Source organism: Equus quagga, chromosome 8, assembly GCF_021613505.1.
Source record: "Equus quagga isolate Etosha38 chromosome 8, UCLA_HA_Equagga_1.0, whole genome shotgun sequence".
Lineage (NCBI taxonomy): Eukaryota > Metazoa > Chordata > Mammalia > Perissodactyla > Equidae > Equus > Equus quagga.
The window spans coordinates 34,543,167-34,566,510 of NC_060274.1; the positions used below are offsets into that span (position 1 = coordinate 34,543,167).

At 40.3% G+C, this 23,344-nt stretch overlaps 1 protein-coding gene across 2 annotated transcripts in view; it reads left to right on the top strand.

The window, feature by feature from the left end:
- Positions 1-23,344, top strand: part of STARD3NL (STARD3 N-terminal like) — a 50,931-nt gene that overhangs the window by 16,567 nt on the left and 11,020 nt on the right. Inside the window, exons 2-7 of one of the 2 annotated variants that reach the window (XM_046669224.1) lie at positions 9,762-10,044; positions 16,169-16,246; positions 18,910-18,987; positions 20,912-20,965; positions 21,079-21,196; positions 23,100-23,195. In XM_046669224.1, the coding sequence (XP_046525180.1) occupies positions 9,820-10,044; positions 16,169-16,246; positions 18,910-18,987; positions 20,912-20,965; positions 21,079-21,196; positions 23,100-23,195 (649 nt within the window). In that variant the 5' untranslated portion in view covers positions 9,762-9,819. The remainder of the gene's footprint in view (positions 1-9,761; positions 10,045-16,168; positions 16,247-18,909; positions 18,988-20,911; positions 20,966-21,078; positions 21,197-23,099; positions 23,196-23,344) is intronic. The other variant, XM_046669225.1, reaches the window with a different exon arrangement.

Consider the following 23,344-nt stretch of genomic DNA (forward strand, 5'->3'; position numbering starts at 1 on the left):
CCCTCCCTAATCCAGGTTTACCTGTTTGCCCTTTTGAAGGACTAATTCTTGGGTTTATTTAGATGTTTTAAATTTGTTTGTGGGGTTGGTCATCTGTGTACAAAAGTAGAGTTTAATATAGTGAATCACACTGTACCCATCTCCCAGCTTGGAACAGTTATCATCATTTTCTTTTGGATTTATGTATTAATTGCACTCATTGTTTTTCTTTTTTATATTTTTACCCATCGGATTTTTGTAACTTTATTATTTAAATGCGTAATTCTTTAATTTTATTCTTTATTGAAAAAATAAAGCACTTTAAAGAAGTGAGTTTGATAATAAGCTCAACTTTAACAGCTTTCCAACAATTAAACTTTTTTTTTTTTGAGAAAGATTAGCCCTGAGCTACCATCTGCTGCTAATCCTCCTCTTTTTGCTGAGGAAGACAGGCCCTGAGCTAACATCCGTGCCCATCTTCCTCTACTTTATATGTGGGATGCCTGCCACAGCACGCCTTGTGAAGTGGTGCCATGTCCACGTCTGGGATCTGAACCAGCGAACCCCGGGCCACTGGAGTGGAACGTGCTAACTTAATCGCTGTGCCACTGGGCTGGCCCCTAAAATTGTTTTAATTTTTAAATATTTTTATCTCAGTAATTATTTTTAGAAAATACTACTGTGTTATGAATTTCTGTTTTATGCGTTGATTGTCCTATATACAGTTTGTAGTTGCAAGACTTATTGAATTAGATATTTTTTATTATAATTTTATGATCAATTTTGTAAGTGTGGCATATCATATTCTCAAAATAACATATAGTCTATGATTGCAGGGTTAAAAAAATAATCATTAATCTTTTAAAAAACCTTAATTATAGTATTCAAATAATCTATATCCATATTTATGTCTTTCAAATACCAAATAGGGAAAATAGTAAACTATCAAAACCTCCCATTGTGATTATAAGCTATCATTTACTTAGCTTTTTCGTTTTCTTAGTTTTTAAGCATGCATTTTGTGTTTCTGTTCTTTCTGGTAAGACGTACATACATTGATACTGAGTGATAAATCTTAAACCTGGTTTCAAATGTATTACACTTCTCAACTTTCAGAAATCCAAATATTAGCTATACTTGGTTGGTTAAGAGGGTATATCTTCAGAGCTTAATTATACTTCTGGAGGTTTTGATTTTTTTTGTACTTATGAAAATCTTTTAGCTGTTATGGACCCTCCCCTGCTTTTTACTGGGTATTAATTAGTGATTATACCCAAATACTTGCCAGTCATGTACAATAAGTAAATGTTGTGTTACCATTGCATAGTCAAGTTCAGTTATTTTTGGTTTGAGCTTTGGTTTGAACTTGATAACTGTGATCCACTTAATAATTCTAATTAAGAAAAATCATTGATAATTACATATAAGTTTATAAAGAGATATTTGAAAATACTAGAGTGATGATACAACTTTTCTATAATTCTCTTTCAGAATGTTACCACTCGCATGCTATATACAGAATATGCTGGTATTTTTATGGTGGCTAACCATCCCCGAGATGGTCTCTGAATTTTGGTATCTAGAAGTTCCCAAAGAGCAGTTTTGTACCCCATAATGCCGTTGAGGGTCTTTAGGAGACGTCTAGACATCTGCCTCTCAAAGCTTCTCAGTGTCATTGCATTGGTGACTATTAAGGTTCGAGTCCAGCCTTCTTTCTTGTTGACTAGAAAACTTGATTTGTCAGCTTCTGTTTACAGAACCAGATGAAGAGTGGCTCTTCCTCACGTGGGTAGACTCATGCCTCCGACTCTGCAGTGAACACCATATCAGCCATGTAGACTGAAGGTTTATTTCCAGCTAACTTGTCTATTTCGTTTCCCTACATGGAATATCACATTTAATAAGAAACACAGAATGTAAAAGATTGTGAGAGGCATGCAGGGAATCATTAAATTAAATTGTTCAGTGACAAAAGGCACTGGTGATTCCCTGATGCCGTCATGTTAATCGTAGGGATAATCTGGCCACTGGACTGGAGATACTTAAAATCCAACAGACAAGGGGCCCCGACTTGAAGAGCACCAGGCTGTGCACAACTGCCGTATGCTTGTGATGCTGTGTTTTCTCACTGACCCACCCACCTTCTGTTGGGCCCATTCCCTCCTCCCCTCTTTAGGTCTGAACGTACGTCCTGTCAGCTTGTTCTCATATCTTGGCCTGTGTGTGTGTGAGCCGTTTTGTTTCTTTAAGGGCAGAGCACATCTACTCTGTCATTATGTGTTGGTTTTATAGTTTAACTTTCAGAGGGCAGTATTATTTTAATTATTTCAAAATTAGCCCCTTCTCTTTCCCATTGTAGCCCTGATGATACGGGCAAATCTGTAACAAGCCTTGGAGAGTTTCATAAATGCACACAGATCTTTTTTTTCCTCTCTTTTTTAAACATTTCCCTTGTTTTCAGTTAGCAGATTAATAGGGATCTGCTGGCAAAATTTGACATCTTGACTCAGGAAAGATTTTTTTTTTTTTTGAGGAAGATTAGCCCTGAGCTAACTCCTGCCAATCTTCCTCTTTTTGCTGAGGAAGCCTGGCACTGAGCTAACATCCGTGCCCATCTTTCTCTACTTTATATGTGGGACGCCTACCACAGCATGGCTTGCCAAGTGGTGCCATGTCCGCATCCGGGATCCGAACCGGCGAACCCCGGGCTGCCAAGAAGCGGAACGTGTGCACTTAACCGCTGCGCCACCAGGCCGGTCCCTAGGAAAGATTTTTTATTTGAAGTGATACTGAGCAATTGGTTGGGTGATTTTATTTAAATGCTTTATAGAATTTTTCACTTACTACTTTGAAATAATTGATTTTTTCCCCCGATTTCTCTATCTAGTATTTTTATTGCATATACTACTAATTTGGATGTACTGTGTAGGTGTTTTAAAATTAAAACCTATAGTCTAGATTTTAGACCTATTTTTCTAGACATTGTAAACTTGGAGCATACTGGGTAATTTAAGCCAAGGCTGTTTTGAAGTGTGAACATAATGGTAGTGGGCAGTTTGCCAGAGAAAGGTTCGCTTGATGTTGATTATTTTTTAAACTTCCTGTAGTGCTTCATTGTGATAGTTCTCCGGCCCAGGAAGCTGGAGTATTGCACAAGTGCATTGACTCCCTAACTTAGCTTGCCCGCTGCCAGTCTTTCTAAAGCCACTTTCATCAGAGTTCTGCTAGGCCTCTATTTTCCGGGGTAAAATTGACATACCTCATAGCATCAGTAACATGAAGAAGTACAGGGCTTTCTTCTTTGTTTAGAACATCTTATAATTTTTATTTTATGAAAGTTTGAATAAATGGATGAATTTGACACGTAGGATTTCCAGGTCTTCTTAGGCATTGCAGAATGTTCCTCATCTCATGCTGGTACCTTTAGAATATGAGGGTTATCTGACTACATTTTTTCATACTCTGGATTAGGTTCCTTCCCACATCCCTCTCTTCTCGAGGCATGTTTTTATTTAAAGCATCTGTACTTTTTAGTTTTCATGCCTCGTTCTTGTTCTGGCAAGGCATGTTTATAAATGTTAGGTTATTCCCTCACTATTCCCATTCTCCACTTCAAGCTGTTTCATTTTGGAAACTGGGGCCTCTAAACAGGGCTTTTAGTGTCATAAACTGGATATCATAATGTGGCGGGCCTTGCAAGAGGAAAGCCAGCTCGGGCTGCTCCCTGCCCCCAGAGAAACCCAGTCCAAGGATAGATTGGGCACAACTGAAACAGCCTGTGTCTTTAGGGACTCTCAGATCTAAGGACTACACTTCAGGGGCCATTTGAACACTTTCTGATGTCCCTCCTTTTTCCTTCCAGGACTCTGAGGTGAGGCAGAGTGATGGAGAGGAAAGAAGTGCAAGACTTGAGTTTTAATTCTCAGATGTATCTTGAAACATCTTTTAGATGGATGCATCCTTATAATCCATGTAGGCCTCAGGTTCTTTGTCTGTAAAACAAGGGAGTTAGAATAGATCAGAGTGGCAAACACAGATGCCTCCAGGCTGGGTCAAGACTGAGGCCAGGTGGAGGGTGTGTGCTCCATCCAAAGAGGTCTGCAGCTTCTTGGCTATATTATCGTCATGGTAAGAGAATGCAGGCCTGGCAATTCTGTGTCTTTCAACTTCTTAAGAGAAGTTGGAAATCTGGATTTTAATATGAAAATTCAGTGTTTAAAATGTTAGCAATTAGTTCAAAATCTTTAGAAACACTGTATAAAGCCACACAAAACGTTCTGTAAGCCAAATCTGCTCCTAGGCCTTTGGATAAGATAATGAATAAGGTCTGTCTGAATTAAAATTTTTTTTGGGGGGGTGGTAAGGAAGATTGGCCCTGAGCTAACATCTGTGCCAGTCTTCCTCTGTTTTATGTGGGACATCACCATAGCGTGGCTTGACAAGCAGTGCTAAGTCTGCACCCGGGATCCAAACCTGGGAACCCCGGGCCACCAAAGGGGAGCACGTGAACTTAAGCACTATGCCACTGGGCCAACCCCTGAATTAAATATTTTTAATTAATTTAATTTAATAATAATAATTTAATAATAATTTAATTAATTAAATATTTTTAGTATCTGTTATTCTGATACTCTTTCTTGGAGGAGAACATATAGTGTCCTGGTTGTTGCCAAAAGTGGTAGAGAGAAGGAAGCTGAGTGGTTGGGTTGAGAGACTTGGTTTGGCCACCACCAGTAGGTGCCCAGAGGTCCCCTCTACTCCCCCTGGGAAGGTATAAGAAATTGTGGGACTTCTGTAAACTCTAGCAGCAGCAGCTACTGCTCCAAAACAGCTGCTTTTATCATCTGAGTAGTATCAGTTCTGTGCTGAAGCAGGTGGAGCTGAAGTTTCAGCTCAGCTTTGCACCCAGCCGATGGGAACTGATGCAGTGGAAGAATCCTGAAGATGTGAGCAATTCTCTTTGGAAGCAGAAAGATCTCAGTTTGTTGCTGTTGTTGTTGCTTTTTCCATGTGGGAAAGATATTCTCATTTAGGAAGCAGTATAGGTGGGATAGAATTTTCCTCCAATTCTAGTAGTGTGGAGTAAGGAAAGAGAAGAAGGCAAAGAGCAGTGTTCGTGCTGTAAGCACTGCCGAAGTGGCCCTCAGGTAAGCCAACATGAGACAGGACCACCTGTGCCTAAGCTGTGGTGTGTCACTAGGGCAACCTGTGGAAAAATAAGAATCAATTACAGGTTTTTGCTAACTGCAGAATCAGAACATGGATTGGAAAAATTAGTATTAGTCCAGTAGCCTATTCTATTTTGCTAATCTAAATAACTCTAAATCCCACCCATGTATCCTTTGAGAAGCTGATGAAAGCCGTAGTCCCTCTTACTAGAAATATGCACATAGTAGGCTAAATATCTTAGGCTTTGCAAACCACATGGTCTCCATTGCAACTGTTCATGTCTGCTGTCTTAGCATGAGAGTATCCACAGACTATAGGAATGGGTGTGGTGGTAGTCTCATAAAGCTCGGCATTCAAAAACAGGCAGCAGGCCATATTTGACCTGCAGGCTGTAGTTTGTCCACCCCTGGTTTAGAACATTGATAGCTGTGCTAGATTGGAATATTAATTGGCAAATATTCATCTTATCCTCCTCTTTGGGTGGAATATACATCCCGGCTCCATTGCCTTTGAACTTGGCTTTGAGACACTGGCCAATAGAATGTGAGCAGACATGATGCATAGAGATATTTTAAATGTGTTTACATGCTCTAACTTGTCTGATGTACTCTTGCCATTTGCCATGAAAAGAACATGTCCCAGGTCGTGCTGGTCTAAGGAGGAAGACAGACAGAGAGCAGTCCTAGACCCCACACACAGTTAGAAGCCAAGCTCTGCTACCCACAGCCAGAAGCACAGTTGCCCAGCTGAGCCCAGACTGGATCAGCTGAACCTCAGGCCACCTACAGGCCTGTGAGCTCGAGAATAAATGTAGATTGTTTTAAACTATTGAGTTTTGGGGTAGTTTGTTAATGCAGCATAAGTGTAGAAATAGCTGGCCTATATTATAGTACAGAGGAGGACGGTTATTCATCTGGATAAAACAATTAAGACATGAATCTCATCTACAAAAGCCAGAACAACAAAAGGAGATGTTTATCTCCTTACACAAATCCCAGAAAAAGATAAGGGAATATTTTTCTTTGTTTTATAATTCTCCGCCCTGCTCCTCATCCCCCATGCTTCTCCCATGGTTGGAATAAACCCTGAATTGTAGATTTAGTTTCCTGTGTGTACAACTAATCAATACTTAACACCCTTTTTGAAGCCAACCCCAAAGAAGAGCTCAGTCCTGAGAACTGAATATTTCGTACTTCTGAAACTATAACTGGGAAAATATCCAGGCTCTTCCTCCGAAACAAACAGTTGTGGTCTCCTCAATTCAGCAGAGAATTTTGAGGGCCTGCTCTGTGCTAATCTCTGTGCTGGGTGCCAGATAGAATTTATTCACTCAATATTTGTTTTGTTCTAGCTGTTTGCCATGTCCTGTAGTAGTCTCTGGGGACACAGGGGTGTGTAAGTCAAGGTCGGGGCCTTCAAGGAGCACACCAGCTCACGGGAGAGACAGGCGAGTAAGTGGATGATTAAGGCGCAGTGCGGTAAGCTGTAGTGTAAGTGCACATTCCAGGGGAGCTTGGAGGAGAAGCCCTTGACCATGCCTGGAGGTTGGAATGTGGGGAGCGTTTCAGGAGCGTCTTCCGGAAGGAATTGTCACTTGAACTGAGTCTTTCTGTAGGACATGGTTACGATGAAGCCCTGTAATTGTGGAGTAGAACAGGGCTTTAGGAAGTATGCTTCTCTTTCACATTAAAAGGGAGTTCTCTCTCCCCTTTAAGATTTCCCTCTGTCCCAGAGAGAATTCAATCTGGTGAGAGTCAAGCTCTCATCTTGACTCTCAAGTGCTTTGGGTGACTTCATTATTGAAGCTATTGCAAGTATCCATAAATTCTAGCTAATTAGCAGTTATATGCACTCAGCTGAGAAATAATGTAGTGATTCTCATTTGTCAAGGTGGGCATGTATACCATTGTATGATGTCGGTTTTTATGTTGCAGTAGTGTCAGATTTCTCAGGTTGATATTTTGCTTTGTTGTCCTTTTTTATTTATGTGGAGTGGCTTCAGGGAGGAGGGGCAAATGAGACTAAGAAAATGATCTAATTACCCTGGAAACGATTTCTTCCTAAAAACAGTCCTCAGTTTAAATTGTAAATTTGTTGAATTTTCTGGACAGTTTAGTGGATTTAAGAATTTAATTTTTAAATATAGTTGCTAATAAGTTATTAGACTGGCTTAAAAGCTATCTGGATTGCTTTTTCTTAATGTGGAATGCATTGTTGCAGAAAGATGCCCGTATTTATCCAGGTTCAGTTTTAGAGAACATCTCAGCTAACTTTGTGAACTTCAAAATGTGTGTTTCATCACAGAAAACATATTGTTTTCGCTCATTTTTGCTTATTGTTCCAGAATTAATTCTTAGAAGACTGGCAGATAAATTCAGTACTTTGCAGGCTTAAAAGAGTGAGTGTATTGGGGAATATGCCATTGGTATTCCTTCCACTACGACGGCATTGATCTCATTGAAACAGAAATCATGTAGAAATTCTTTCAAGTTTTGGAACTTTATATTTTCTTTTACAAAGTGTGAAAGTGGACTCTATTGTAGCTTTCCAAAATGTGTTCTTTGCTGATTGCTGACTCTGCAGAAGCCTGTTGAATGACCGAGATGTTGCCTAATGTTGCCCAGATCAGCTGAAAAAGGAGGGAAGAGCCTCTTAAAGGCCTGGAACATCTGTCTGGGACCCTAACAAAATTCCACTTGAATTTAGTCCCTCCCGTTGTAAATAGGTGTGCAAAATAAGAAATTTGAAAAATATGAAAAAGGTAAAAAGAGGGGAAAAATAAAATTTCATCAGCTAGAGATAAGCAGTATTAGTATTTGATATATTTCATAAGTGCATTCTTTTAAAAATTTGGTTTTGATTTATATTACAGAACTGTGAACATAATGTGTATATTCTGGTTACTGTTCATATTTTGATCTAGTTATTATACCACAGGCATTCATAAGCATTTATTTTAATGACTGTACTGTGACTATACCAGGATGTATCTAATTATTCCCCTATTGTTAGATACTTAGGTTGTTTTCTAATTGGGGTTATTGTAGATATAATAAATCTTTTTTAATAGAGATTTTTATTAAAGGTTAACACATAGACAGTTCATGTGTGCATACATGAACATTAGTGTACAGTATTTTGAATTTTTCTCAAGGCAATACACCAGTGAAACTGCTACCTGTGTCATTAAATTATCACCAAGTACAGTCATGTTACCACTACTCAGGCCAAGAATAGAACTTGACCGTGTCCCCTAAATGCACTCCCCCCCAGTCACTGTTCTTTCCCTCTTCCTGGAAGGTGATCACTAACCCAGCCTCTAATCATGTAGATCAGTTTTTGCCTTGAAGGTCTACGATGAATTTCCTTTAGATTCTCAAAAGTGGAGTTACTAGATCAAGAAGTATGAATATTTTAAAGTATCTTGCTTCATATAACCAAATTGCTTCCAAAAATATCATGTCATTTTTATTACCACGTTGTTTGAAAATGTGGAAAGGAGTTTTCCTGAGTGTGAGAAGGGAAAGAAGTGAGGGTCACATGTAAAGGGACAGTTCTGGGCTGTGAATAGGACCAAATGGGGCCATATTACTTTAGGGAAATTCTAGCAATGTTTTGAAATTCTATTTTATCCACCTGGAAAATGCTCTTCTTTATGTGGACATTGCCCGTCATCGTGACAGAAGGAAAGGAGAGCATGGTGAACCATGTGCTGACTCCTAAGATCTGGACACACGTGGCACACACACTTCTGCCCACACTATGTTGGCCAAAGAAAGGCTCATGAGTTCAGTAGAACCAGGGGTATGTAATCCAGGGAGAGGTACTACTGTAGGAAGGGAAACTGGAATATTTGACAACTATATCCACCATACTTACTGAATGACTTTGCCTCATCCATGAGATCAGAGCATTTAGATTACTAATCTTTTAGTTTTATTACAGAAGCACATCCTAGCCTTTGGCGGAGAACGGGCGGGGTTTGCATCTCCACCTAGGGCTGTAACTTCTGTAATTATCAGTGGAGTGTTTGCATAATACTGAACTTTTCTGGGTGTGCTTCCTTCTTTTCCAAGAAGAGGCCCAGAAATGTGCTTATTCATTAAGAGGTGATAGAGAAATGCTAAATTCAGTTTATTAGATACTTTTTGGTGGAAACAAATTCGTCTTTAGGAAATAAGTTTTTATGACTAGTTTACGCTTTCTGGTTACGTACTCTCCGCGAGACAGTTCGTTAAAGTTTTCCTAGTCCATTGGTAATGACACTTACAGAATTGTGGAGGTTTTCTGCCTGGCACGCCAAGGGAACTGGCATGGCTTATTCAGCAATAGGCTTGCTGCAAGTTGTCAGGCACGGTGTCATGGTTAACATCCTGCGTTCAGCGTTTACTACTGTAAATTTGCATTCTGTATTGCCGTTCTTCTCCAAAACGGCTGTTTTCTAGTATTGATTGATAAAATCAAAAATCGCTTCTCATTTCACTTTCTCTTTATGTCTTCAGTTAAGACACTGTGATGCTCAGTTAGAGGGGTAGTTGCACGGTGGTGGGGGTAGCACAGTGGTATTAGGTGAGCTCTGATTTAACATGGTGTCTCTCTTTTGTTCCCCAAAGATCTCTTCTCTCCAGGGATGGTGAAGTTGGAAAAAGGCTCCTTTAACCCTCCTCCAGGATGAACCCCCTGCCACAAGACATGGAGAACGCTCTCACAGGGAGCCAGAGCTCTCATGCTTCTTTGCGCGACGTCCATTCCATCAACCCTACACAACTCATGGCCAGGATTGAGTCCTATGAAGGAAGGGAAAAGAAAGGCATCTCTGATGTCAGAAGGACTTTCTGTCTGTTTGTCACCTTTGACCTGTTATTTGTAACATTACTGTGGATAATAGAGTTAAATGTAAGTTTTTTTCTCCATGACTTTGTAAGAGTTGTTTCCAGAGACAAAAGACAATTTTCTTATTTTTCTCATCGTTTCTGTCTCATTTAGTAGATTCCATCTTTTCCCAGATGAGGCAACATTGCACTTGTCTAGCTAATTCGAACCTTTTATTCTTTACTGTCACTGTTTAAAACAAACCTGGTTAATTTAAAACTGACTTTGTCCAGGATTTGCAATTTGATTTCATGGTGTTTTGCTCTGTAACAGAAGTTGGCAAACTATAGCCTGGGTGCCAATTTCAGCTGACCTGTTTTTATAAGTAAAGTTTTATTGGAACACAGCCCTGCCCACCTGTTTACATGTTGTCTGTGGCTGGCTTTTGTACTGAGTCATTGTGACAGAATCCATCTGACCCACAAAGGCAAAAGTATTTATTCCCTGGGCCTTTTCAGAAAAAGATTGCTGATCCTTGCTTGAAAGAATGTAACGGGCTTCTGGAATATGTTTTAGATGTTTCATCTACTTTTCTAATTCCCATGTGTAAGATTTTGCATACGTTTATTTTTCACTTTTTTGCAAAGACATTGTTTATTCATATTTTATCCCAAAAATTGCCCTGGAGGCATTTGGAGGTTTGTGTGTATTTTGTCAGGTTTGTGCAGTTGTATTGCCGAATAATTGGCTAAGCCAGTCCTGTCCAACAGGAGTATGACGCAAGCCTCACGCGTAATTTTAAGTTCTCCAGTTGCTACTTTTATTTAATAAAAGTAAAAATATACAGGTGAAATTCATTTTATTAACACATTTTATTTAACCCAATATGTCTTTATCTCTCGAAGTCTTGTCTTGGCTCTGTTTATGTTCCTTACCAGCAGGTAGGGGAACTTGTCCAGAGTGCTTTCCTGACAGGCACAGGTTGTCTGCTTTCTTCCTTTTCAGCAATGCATTTATTCCTAAGAAATGTTTGCTAAGGCCTAGATAGTAATAGTTATTAGCTGTTGTTTATTATTAAAAGGTTACTGTTTGCTAGGCACAGTACTAGGTGCTTTATAAGAAATTCATTAAAATAGAGAAAATATGAAAAGTTGCTGAGATTTCTGTTTGAAGATGATTTTTGACATTGCCTTTTAACAGAAACAGAGAACATCTTAATCTAAACTCTGGTTCATATTTTAATCTGTAAGAGCAGTTTTAGTTCTCCACTCTAGACTCTTAATGATTAGCATCTTTGGACTGATTTAATTTCCTCATGAATGTTCATAGAGGAACAGTACTCTTTATGAAAGCAGATACTTATATCAGAGAATAAGATTGGTCCCAGAATCACAGTAATCTGCAGCAGGAATCTACTCAAGTTTCTGTTTACAGACTTTCCTTCTGTTAATGTAGCACTGTGGGTATGCCTTATTTTTGCCTAAAACCAAACAAGCTGGTGATCTTACTCAGTAATTTAGACTGTTTCTTTTTAGTATTTGTTCCATATGTATACATTAAAGAAAATATTTAAATTAAAGTATATTTTAAAGGAGTAATAAGTTTCTAAAACTAATAGCTGTGTACTGCGAGACGAAAAAGAAATGCGTCTTTTAACAGGAAAGCATAGCAGCAGTTTTAGAGGAGCGCACTTAAAAATTATTGTAGTGACAGCACAAAATTAAGGCATTCTTTGACTAACCACTAATGTCACTGTGTGCTTGGAGGCGAGGGAAGCTGTAGGGTAGAGCTGTGGTGAGGCCTCACGGGATCACACTTCTCACTTCCCTCCTTCCTTACTGCTCCAAGGAGATGGAAACAGAAGTCAAATGGGCTGCACCCTCTTTCTGTTCATCAGAAGGGATCTGTTTACATTTGCATGTAACATGTTACAAATGACAAGTTTCCAGGCCTAGCAATTAATTAATGTTTTTATCCTCACTTTTCCACTGACTACCAGTTTTCCCAGTTGTAAAAGTAAAAGATCACACAACAGTATGTGATCTTTAAGATTGTATATCATGACTTTAAGCAAGGTGTTTTCTTTTTTTTAACATTTAATTTCTAGTTCCATTTGCTTTGAATTGTCAGTCCTGACCTGGGTTTTTCACTACACACCATACCAATTCTTTTCCTTTGTTGTCTGTCTCTATAAATCTCTAATCACCCAAATCCGTTGTTTTTTTTACATGTCTATACATTTACTGAGGGCCAGGTCACAAGCTTTTGATTCTGCTATTGCAAGCTCCATAAAAAACTCTGGGAGACTTAAAGTTTAGCTAAGGAGCTGTGACATGTAGCTTATCCTGCCCTGTAGTATTGGTCTTTAAAAGAAAAAATAACATAGAGTGTGCTTAGGCGTTCAGAAGAGTGTGGGGACCCAGCTCTTCCATGCAGTCGTAACAATAATGAAAACACTTTCCTATGTGACTTCCAACATAGGCAGCCACTTTTCCTCCTTGCTCCAGGGAGCTGACTGGCACCAGCCTAGTCCAGAGTGCAGGGACAGGCAGGCCTCAAGAAGCCTAACACCACCTTGGTTCATTTTCCTTCTGGAAGACCTTAGGGCAGCTGATCCGTTTTGGGCAAGTTGAAGGGGCAGTTCTGAGTCTGTCCTGGGTCTCTCGCTACACCCTTGAGTAGACTGATTCCCAGATTGGATCTGGAGTTCACTGTGGCTTGAGGCCTTGAGGACTTGAGGACGTGAACTTGAGGACTCTGTTTCTTCTCCAGACTCTTCTCCCCCAGGCTCTCTAGACTGATAGGAACAGGAATCAAAGTGGCAGTAGAAGGGAAGTTGTTTTCTTGTTTAGCTTTTGACACTTTGGTGGAGATTATGGTTTTAAAAAAGTTCTCTATCAATGCTTGTTGTCCGTTTCATTATTATTTTCTGACTAGTGTACTAGAAAGCGTCAGGATGCTTCTAGTTTGACCTGGAGCTGTCACGACCAGCTCTGTGGCCTTGAGTGGAGGAGATGGACTGAATTGGGTTTGGGAGGATGGGTGGAACTTAGGATAGAAGGATGACCGGGGGTTGGATTGTGGGAATAACAGGGAAAGGGCTTGGAGATCAAAGTGAGCAGAAGCACTGAGGCAGGAGTGTGTGCTTGTGCCTGGGTGTGTGTGTGTGTGTGTGTTTTGGAGGGGACAAGGACAAAGGCAGAAGAATATTAGCCTGGCTAGATCATAAGGTGCCTATAGGAAATGAAATTGCTTGAGTAAGCTGATTCTAGACTATTAAGATCCTTAAAAGCTATATGGAAGTGTCTGGACTTACTGCAGTAGTGAGCTGTTACAGGTTCTGGAGCGGATTGGAAATCATGGTTTTGAGATCTTTCAGAAGTTAGTGACTTGCGTTCTACATCGTGACCTTCCTCCTGTGTCCAGTTGGACATCCAATGTAACATGCTCCCCACCAACACACACACAACCCTGCTTTCCGCTTTCTTCTTCATCAGTAAATGATATCCAGATGCTGAGGCCAAAAATGAAGACTCATTCTTGATTGGTTTCCTTGTTTGTTTTGTATTTCTCATGCCTCATTTGCCATCTAAAAGTCAGTCCTGTCAAATCTACCTGCAAAATATTTTCAAAATGTGACCTCTTCTGTCTCTACTGTTGGCACCCTCTACTGAGCCAACATTGTCGCTCATCCAAATGACTGCACCATATGCCAACTGGTTTGCCTGGTTCCACTTGCACCCTCCTACAGTCCATTTTCCTCATAGTACCCAGAGTGACTTTTTAAATAAAAACATAAATCAGATAATGTTACTTTCTGTCTAAAGTCCTTCACTTACTAGAGCACTTAGAATAAAATCCAAATGCTGTAACTTGCCTTGCAAAACCTCCCCAGAAGCCGCTCCAGACTTCCTTTTCCACCATCAGTTCCTGGCCCACCAAGCTTAGCCAAACTTGCCTCCTTCTGTTCTCAGAATGGAACGAGCTCTCTTCTATCTTAGACCTTTATACTGGTTATTCCTTCTATCTGAAATGATTCATTTCCTTTATCTTGATGCAGATTCTGACTTCTTATCATGCTGGTATCAGTCAGTTTAAATGTCACCATGGAGAAGATGTCTGTGACTAGCCAACCCAACGAAGTCATCCATTCTGTCACACTGTCCTGCTCTCTTCTCAGTGTGGCATTTATTTTCTTATTTGTCGTCTCTCTCCCCTTGCTGGCATATAAACTCCATAAAGACGGAGATACTGCTTTGTTTACTGAAGCATTTTCTGTATTTAGAACAGTTGTTTGCCACTTAGTAGTTGCTCAGCAAACATTTGGTAATGGATAAAGGTCTTTGTGGCAGTGGTTTGCAGGTGGATTAGATTAGGGAGAAAGTGGCAGTAAGAACACTCACACAGAGGCTGTTGAAGGAATCCCATGTAAGGTGGTGGGAACAGAGAGGAAAGAGCTAACCTGTGATGTGTACTAAAGGAAGAAATATAGTGATAGGCTGACTTTATCATCCCCAGTGTCCAAAGGTGAGTCTACGGTTGGTAGACTCATGATGGAACCTAGAAGAAGGGTACCAGCCCAGATAGAACTGTGATTGGGAAAGGATTCCGTGTGAAACTGAAGATGAATCTATCTGGGAAATCTTGACCTAGAGACAAAGATTTTCAAATAAGAATTCAGAGTACAAGTTAAGGCTAGAGATGTAGATTTTCGATTTTTCTGTTTAAAGGCAACACAAAATCAGTCTTTAAAAGTATGCAGATAGCAGAGAAAACCTTTTTCTACTGGCTGTTTCTTGAAGAATTGTATGGTGCTTTGAATCTGTTCTCTCAGCCACGAGGGAGGGCTAATCAGTATGTGGTAAGAACACTCTGCCGTGGGCCACTCGGAATAATCATTCTTTAATGTGTTGAATATTGGTGAGTTTCCTTAGTCTGGAGGGAGACAGGGATCAGACTACAGGTTTGTTGGCCTTTAGTAATTATTTCTCCTTGCTCCCAGGTGTTCAGTTCTTTTCATTTGTACAAGTCTGTAGTCAAGCAGATCTATAGCCAATCTGCATGAATCACACAGAAATCTAAATCTCCTTAAGGGATTTTAAAGTTCAGAATAGTGTTTATAGTATACTTTCATTTGCATAATAAATACAAATATGAGAAAAGGTATCTAAGCCAAGACAGTCTTTTCCTTGTAGCAACTTTTATTCTGATTTGACCAGTTAACAAAACTTGCAGAGGTATTCCTTATTAATTTTTTCCCTTTTTTCTCTTATCCAGGTCTTTGGTTAATTGCCCTTCATTTTGTCCCCTTCAGACTGTCTGCATTGGTTTGCCAGGACAAACAGTGTCTGTGCTCCAGACTGGAAACTTGAATTTACTGTTGTACATCATGTTCCCTGTGGTTAGGCCAATCCATGGCCTAACAATGATAGAGTGTGTGCTTGAGAGCTGTGTTAACTCCTGGACACACATTCCCTTTCTTGATTTCTTAAAAAATATTATTCTCTGTAGTTCAATATGTAAAATTTTGAACTTGATCATCTAAAATTCAACTTGCTAGGAGAATTGGGAGAGGACAGAAACTTTATCATATTAGCTTTAATTTTTATCATTTATTATAACTTTATCACTCATGCTTGTAGATCTATTTTGTTATTTTATCTATTCAAGTTAACAAATATATACAAATATATATAAGTTGATAAGAGTGCAGAATTTTAAAATGCCAGGAGCAAATAAAAAAGATAAGCCGGAGAGAATTTTTACACTTCTGTCCTGTGTCATGGTAACTGCTGTCATTGATGTTTACTCGGAGATCAGGAGACCCCTTGGCCGAAAGCGAGGGGAGCCAGATAAATGTGAATTGTCTTCTTTAAAAATATATGTTGGTACAATGGAAGACTTTATCTTAGAAGAGAAAGGAAAATAGTTTTTTATTTGACATTTAGTTTGACAGAATATGAACTACAAAAAAAGTCATTATTTTTCCTTATACATTTATATGCGTTGAATGAATTCAGAATTGAAGGGGGAAATGCTATTCAGCAGTCTCCTGTTAGAATTATGAGGGGTTTTTCCTTCCGTCTTTTAACGTGTCTGGGTTCTGAGATAATAGGCAGAAGGAGTACACAGCACCTTCCTTGCATGTTCTCCTGTGTTATTTTCACAGCGTTGTCTCTCCTCATTGTTCCTTCTTACTCCTCCCCAGGTGAATGGCGGCATTGAGAACACCTTAGAGAAGGAGGTGGTGCAGTACGACTACTACTCTTCTTATTTTGATATATTTGTAAGTATTACCCGTTTTACATTTCATTTCAGATGTGAGGGGACTCTAACCAAAAGGCAAATCTCCTCTCAGTAGACTTCAGATTCTGTGCCATTCTTTCTTCTTCCCTTGAACATTATCATTCTTTTTCCCTTAGTTGCTGGCCCATTCAGTGCTCTCCCTCTGTCTTTCTAAGGAGTTGTCTGGTCAGCTCAAGGAAAAAAAAGAGTAATGAGAGAGAAGGGAGGGCAGCAGAAGGAGCCGTTTTGATTTTCTTGGTGGAGAACTTTTCCTGTTTCAAATGGCTCAAATAGAAGCCATTGGTGCCCCCTAAACACTAAAAGGAAAATTCACCTATCTATATAATAACACAATGAAAATGCCATTTTTTCTGCCTTGAGATTTCTGAGTGTATTTTTAGTACTAATTCCATGTTTCTTTTTTCGATAGTAGAGATTTTTGAGGAAAGGTGTATTGCTAATCTTGAGCAGCATTGGTCAGCTGTAGAATTACATAGGTGCAATTATCTGTAGGTGAGGCATTGATTTTATTAGAACGAATGCTTGCGGTCTCTTTCTCAGACACACTGTGACTTTGATTGGGTTTGATCCATCTCCGTGGTATCTCTTTATGGTTGATAATATAAGTACATCAGCTTCTAACATGATGTTAGACACAGCACAGGCACTGAAAATTCATAGTGAATTCATCCAAATTCATTTTAAAAACTTTATTCACTATCTTTAGTAGCTATATTCACAGTGGTAAGAGTAGGACTCTTAAAGTCAGACAAACCTGGGATTGATTCACAACACTGTCACTAATTGTATATCTTTGAATATATTAGGTCTAAAGTTCAGTTTCCACATATGTAAAATGAATTCATCATAGTTCTGAAAAGTAAATGAAATAATACATGGAAGACTCTTAGCCCAATGGCAGGTACATCCTAGAAGCTCGGAGAACCACCTGTAGTCACTGTGGTCATTATTATGTTTGGTTGAGAATTTTAGTGGTTATATTTTCTAGTGGTTTCCAAACAACTCTAAAAAGCCTACTTATGTTTTGTTTGTGAATAGACCTGCAGAAGACTGTGTATGGGGAAAGAGGTAGAATTCCCAGTAAATAGAGATCAAGGTTCTTTGTCATCACCCCCTTGCAAGCTGAGTAGTTCCATTTTTATCTGTACAGTATGTTAGAGTTCAAATAAGATTGTGTCAAAAAAGTGTTTGGCTGCTGCAGAATATTTGGAAAACCACTAGTGTAATTTAATCCCCTCATTTTTTCAAATGAAAAAATTGAGTTTCATAGTTCAGTGTGGTGACCTATCCCAGGTCATTGAAGTTGGTGGCAGAGCATGTTAGATCCCAAATCTGTTGATATTTCTTTCTTTTAAAACAACTGACATGTAATAACAAAATTGACTTCTTTTTTTCTTATTTCCCTTGCTGCATTTATCTTAAAATAGTCTAAGCCAGGAATTGTCAGGAAGCCAGTTTAATCCACTGGCCAGATCTCCAAGGACTGTCTGTTCTCCATGCTTAGACAGTTAATGGTCAGGAGCCCATTAGCTTAGACTGGAAAGACTGTCATGCCTGGCCTGGGAAATGGACGCAGCCTACAGGAAACTTTGGGATCTGGGAGACTTCGAGATAGAGGGGGGAAAGACTTACACTTTTGTTACTTCCAGAATGCAAAGATATACTTAGAATGAATAGAGAAACTAAACATTTTGCAGATTGTTGGAAAACACATTTTTAATGAAAGCAGCAAATTAAAAACAAATATAATCTGCAAACTTCACTTACATCAAAGGATCTTAAGTGCAGTCAGCTAGTCAGTGGCAGCAAAATAGTAGTCAGCTTGCAGCGTTTCAGCGATTTTGATTGGTAAGGAACTGTTGGCAGACCCCCACCCTGGGGCGTTGCTCGAGAGTCACCTGAGTTCTTCCAACTCGGGATAAGCATATTTTCCAGTAAAATTGTATTCTGTCTTTATTCCTTAGTAGATGAGAGTTGCTAAGACAGCTGTGGCGTAGTAGTTAAGAGCCTGGTCTTTGGAATCAGGCTACCTGGGTTCGGATCCTGGCTTCCTCCCTAAGGAGTTGTGTGGCTTGGATGACTTTTCTACCCATCTTGTCTGGGTTAGTGATAGTAGTTGACTCATGGTGTTTTGGAGTGAGGATTACTTGGGATAATAATACACATAAAGAGTTTCACAGAAGTCCCTGAACCATCCTAACTAATCCGATGGTTGCTACTGGGAGGGGCAGAACTCTCCCAACACCCTGGTAGCCCAGAGCTTTGCAGTGGACTTTACAAAGAACCTGATATCTTCCAGAAGAGAGTGTTTGTGCCTGGAACGGAAAAGTCAGCTTTCAGAACATTTTCTCTAATCTTAAAAGGATATCAGAAATATATGTGGACTCAAATAGAAAGGTAAAACAAACATTTAATCATATGTTCTTTTTTTGGTAATGGGAAGTTAATTTGAGCCCTTATTTGGGTGGTATTACATAAATTCTACATCAGGAATCCCAAATGCTGGCCTGTAGACCATTGCTAGTCTGTGGTAGTCTTGAGCTAAATCGGAAAAATGAAGACACTCTGGTGGATTCTTCATAAAACTAAATTATTTTACTTCTGTATATATTTTTTAAAACTTGTCTTTTTTTTTTAATATAGCTTTTGGCAGTTTTTCGATTTAAAGTGTTAATACTTGCATATGCTGTGTGCAGACTGCGCCACTGGTGGGCAATAGCGGTAAGTGTGCTTGGGTGGGGTGGTTCATCTCCGTGCTGGTGGCCAGGGCCTGCTCACAGCAGAGCTGAGCTGAGGGAAGATGCAGTCTTCATCTGGGTTGAATTCCGCTAGCTTTTCTTGAGTCCCCTTCCTCCTCAGTAGGTTTAACACTCCAGGGCTTCTTTCCAGTGGTAATGAATAACTAGCTTTCTCTTAATGGATACTGAGCCAAGTGAGGAATCTGGAGGCCCACTGGTGATTATTGGCCGAGCACCAACCCACCCTTTACCTCATTTTGCAAATGAGAGATGAGATCAGTACCTCTGTCAGGAAGATATTTGGAAAATTTCCTATTTGGTTGAAACTGCTAGATGACTTCTCATCACTTGCTCTTTGCTTGTTTTGATAATTCCCTTCCTCCCTGTTTTATTCTCCTCCCTGCAGTCTTAAAGGGAAAAGCTCCCATGCTCCTTTTGGTTGTTACCTTGGGGCTTCTTGAAGGCAGTGGCATTTTTACTCATCTCTGTTTCCTTGCATCTAGCACAGAGCTTTGGCACATGCTATTCACCCTCAATAAATATTTATTGATTGAAAGAAGAATTATAAGCATTTCTGCCTGAATTATTTTTGCCATTTCCGCAGACGTCTGAACACTCACCTTTTTGAGAGCTCTAATAAGGCAGGTATATGGTGTGGGGGGGATGCTGAGCTCCTCAGGCTGGAGAGAACTGCTCAGGAGTAACCTGTAGTCCTGCTTTTGGGCTCTGAGACCTTGGTCTGTGTGTGGGCTGGTGCAGGCTTGTCCAGCTGGGAATGGAGTTCTGTTTCTCTCCTAAGGAGTCTGCCAGGGGCCACGTCTGCCTGAAGCCATCTCTTCTGAGCATCCGCAGAATCACAGGGCTGATGTCAGACCATCTGTTGAACCCCAAGCTCACATTTTACAGATATAGGCTGACAGCTTAGCCAGAATTGACGCCGTTTCATGAGGACTCTTTTGCCGATACCAAATAGCTTATTATCCTTTCCCTGTTTTCTACAGCAGTCCCTGTTTGGGACATTGTATTCCAGAGTCTCCATAATGTACACTAGAATTTGTCAGACCATCTGTCTCAGTGTTTGTTTCAGATAAGTAGTTGACTTTCAATGAGAGTTTTAGGAAAGTATCTTCAATATCTGCTTTCAAAGGGACAGGTCAGATTTAGCATATCCATTTTAATGTTGCTGATTCTTCTTTTTAAAAACATTTGCAGAGGGGGTCCAGGCAGCTGGAAGGAGAAGTCAGCTGGTACCTAAAGAGCACTTAGTGTCAACCCGTGAAGTTAATCAGCAGCAGAATGCACAATGCCTCTTTTCCCAAGCAGTTCACTCTGGCTGGGGTGTGTGTGTGTTGGTTGTGTTTTGCTAACAATTGCTGACTCTGATTTTATTAATGCTTACTGAGCATGACACCTGATGTCTCCTGACCTCCATCCTGTCAGTCAAGGCCACTGTTGGCATTCACTTTAGCTAGGTTTCATACTGCTACAAATCTAAGTTGGAGCATGGAGTGACAAGATGCACCTCCTGTGAATTATCTCTGGGCTCCCCAGCCCCTAGGGGGAGCCCTGCCCCTGTATTTCGCTGGTCCCTTCCTCCATGTGGTGATAGTGGCTTTGGATGTTGTACCCTCTGATGGACCAAACTTAGTTTCCTAAGACACCAGTCTGCTAAAGTGTGGGAGAGGGAATCTACAAGCAGCCTGTCAGGGACTGTGTGCCCCTCAAAGCCCAGTTTGCCCCAGTGTGGGTTTAGGGGATAGAGGTAGAGTGATGTGGGAAGGAGCCAGGCCAGACATGGCTTTTTCAGGCGTTATGTGCTTCTGGCTCAGAGGAGTCTCTTGTGTGAGGAAAGTGCCTTCACAGTGTCCGTGTCTGATTTGAATGGTGCTGGATTATGTGTCTTTCAGTTGACGACAGCAGTGACCAGTGCCTTTTTACTAGCAAAAGTAATCCTCTCAAAGGTATGGCCTACCCCCCTTTCTGTACAATTACCGCTTATAATAACAAAGCCTGTTTTCCGCTGTGAGCTCATGGTAACTACATTTCCCTCTCTTGGTCCCGTCTGTTCCTCCAGCTTTTCTCTCAAGGGGCTTTTGGCTATGTGCTGCCCATCATTTCATTCATCCTAGCCTGGATCGAGACATGGTTCCTGGATTTCAAAGTGTTACCTCAAGAGGCAGAAGAAGAAAACAGTAAGTTTCTCTCAAAGTAGCCTCCTGGGACCTGCTGGGTTCCGGGCTGGAAGGAAGAGTGTGGATGTGGCTGTGAATGGAGCTGCGGGTGGAGGTGGGCGGATCAGGGGTCTGCCTTCTTCAGTGGGTGCAGCAGACATCTAGAGCAGGGCTGGATGAAAGGAGAGTGACAGAATGTGGCTCCTCTCTCAAGCTCTTAGGCCAAGCTTCCCTGGAAGAAAATGAGACACTGGTGGAAAAGAATTCAGCAAAAATAGCCAACACCTCTTTTTCCTCAGACAGGTTGACCTTTTGTTCTATTCATAGTAGTCACAGAACATTGAGCATTTTTGGCATCTAAACAACTGCGTTGTTTAGGCACAGAGGAATGTAAATCAGTCTTAGGTGAGCTGAGACAGCAGTTCTAAATAGAAGTCAGTGATTTTCCAATGTCTCACATTGCTATCCATACAGCAGGTGGTGCCTTTGAATGCGCCTTAATTAGAACCTAATTGTTGAGTGCCTAGAGGAGATTATTGGTGGGCCAATGATGAAGACAGTTCAGAGGAGGAAGAGAGCAAGCTGGAGAAATGCTCGGTCATCTCAGGCTTTCACCAGCCTTCTCTGAGTAGCTGAGCGGTAGGTAGCGTTGTGTAATTGTGAATTCTGCCAAAGCTGTTATGCTTCCTCTGTGTGGCTCTGAGGATCCCTGGATATTAACCAAGAAGTCCAAATGATTGATTGAGCTTTATGATTAATTATTGGACTGGAATTCTTCTCTGCATTGTGGCCTTAATAAGAAGCCCACACACCCCACCCACCCTCTTGGAGGTGACATGATCAAAGGTTCATACGGAGCCTGAGACGATTCCAAGACATGCTGTTTTTATGCTGTGTCATTCATCTTGCTCAATTTGCCCTGCCTAATAGGGAAGAAAGTCTTGTGTCTTAGAGAAAGTTAAGCGTGATTATAACCAAACAGAAGGAAAGATAAGCTTGCAAATGGTTAGTTTTGAAAAATCTCATTTACAGAGAAGAAATCTATAAGAAAAGAGTTATAATTCGAGTAGATTTTAAAACACATATTAATCAGACCAAGATGTGTCTTCTATCCTGTGCCCTCTGTTCCTTTATGAAAATGTATTGTGGAGTAGGGACAGGTAAAGCTAGTGGAAGCCATTTCTTTTTTAATTGGTTATAAACATCAAATTGAACTTTGTTGAATCAACTGCTAAGGTGACTGAGGCTTGAATACTTACGTGATTAAACCAAATTCAAAGTAACTAATAGAGCACACAATTAATGAAAAATTTTAGAATAGCATCTATTTTCACTGTCTGTAACATATATTACATGCATTCCTGGCAACTGCTCGTTGGCCAGGTGCTTCCCCCGACTTTATCTCAGTGTTAACTCAGCTTTAGCCGAGTTGTCGACGGCCTCTCTCATCGTGTGTTAGTGCTCATGAGCTCTCTGCATCATGCTTCCTCCTCTTTTCTTTGTTTGTTTTACTACACTTCTTTTCTGGGGGGACCTTTTTATTGCATAAATATTTCTCCATCATGTTAATTATGCTTTATATATTTATAGAAGACTGCCCATTTATTACACTTTACATCTGGCATTTCTCTAACCAAATGCAGACTTTGTACTTTGGCTTTGTCTGTTGGTTTCTGTAGGGAGGTAGGTATTCCCAAGGGAAAGAGTCTACAAATAGTGAGTGAAGGAATCCCACGAGTGACATGAGGCAGGTTTTTAAACTAGTTGGGATCTGTTCGTACAGTCCCAGTTCATAGTTTATTAATAAAACTTTTATTTTTTGGTTGAAAGATTTTCAGGGTACGTCTTTTTATTGTGGTTAGCTGACCAAGAAGCTGCCAGAACAGTGGCATCATTCCCAGCATCTGAATTTCTTCTCTTCTAGGACTGCTGATAGTTCAGGATGCTTCGGAGCGGGCAGCACTTATACCTGGTGGTCTTTCTGATGGCCAGTTTTATTCTCCTCCTGAATCTGAAGCAGGTAAAAAATTTGATTATTTGTGTTTTGGTCCATCATTCAGAATTTTGGTCCCCCTCCCCCCCCATCTCAATACACTTAGCAAACACTGAACATACCAGGCATTTAGGATATGAAAATACCTGAGACGTAGTCTTGGTGTGCGACCAGTG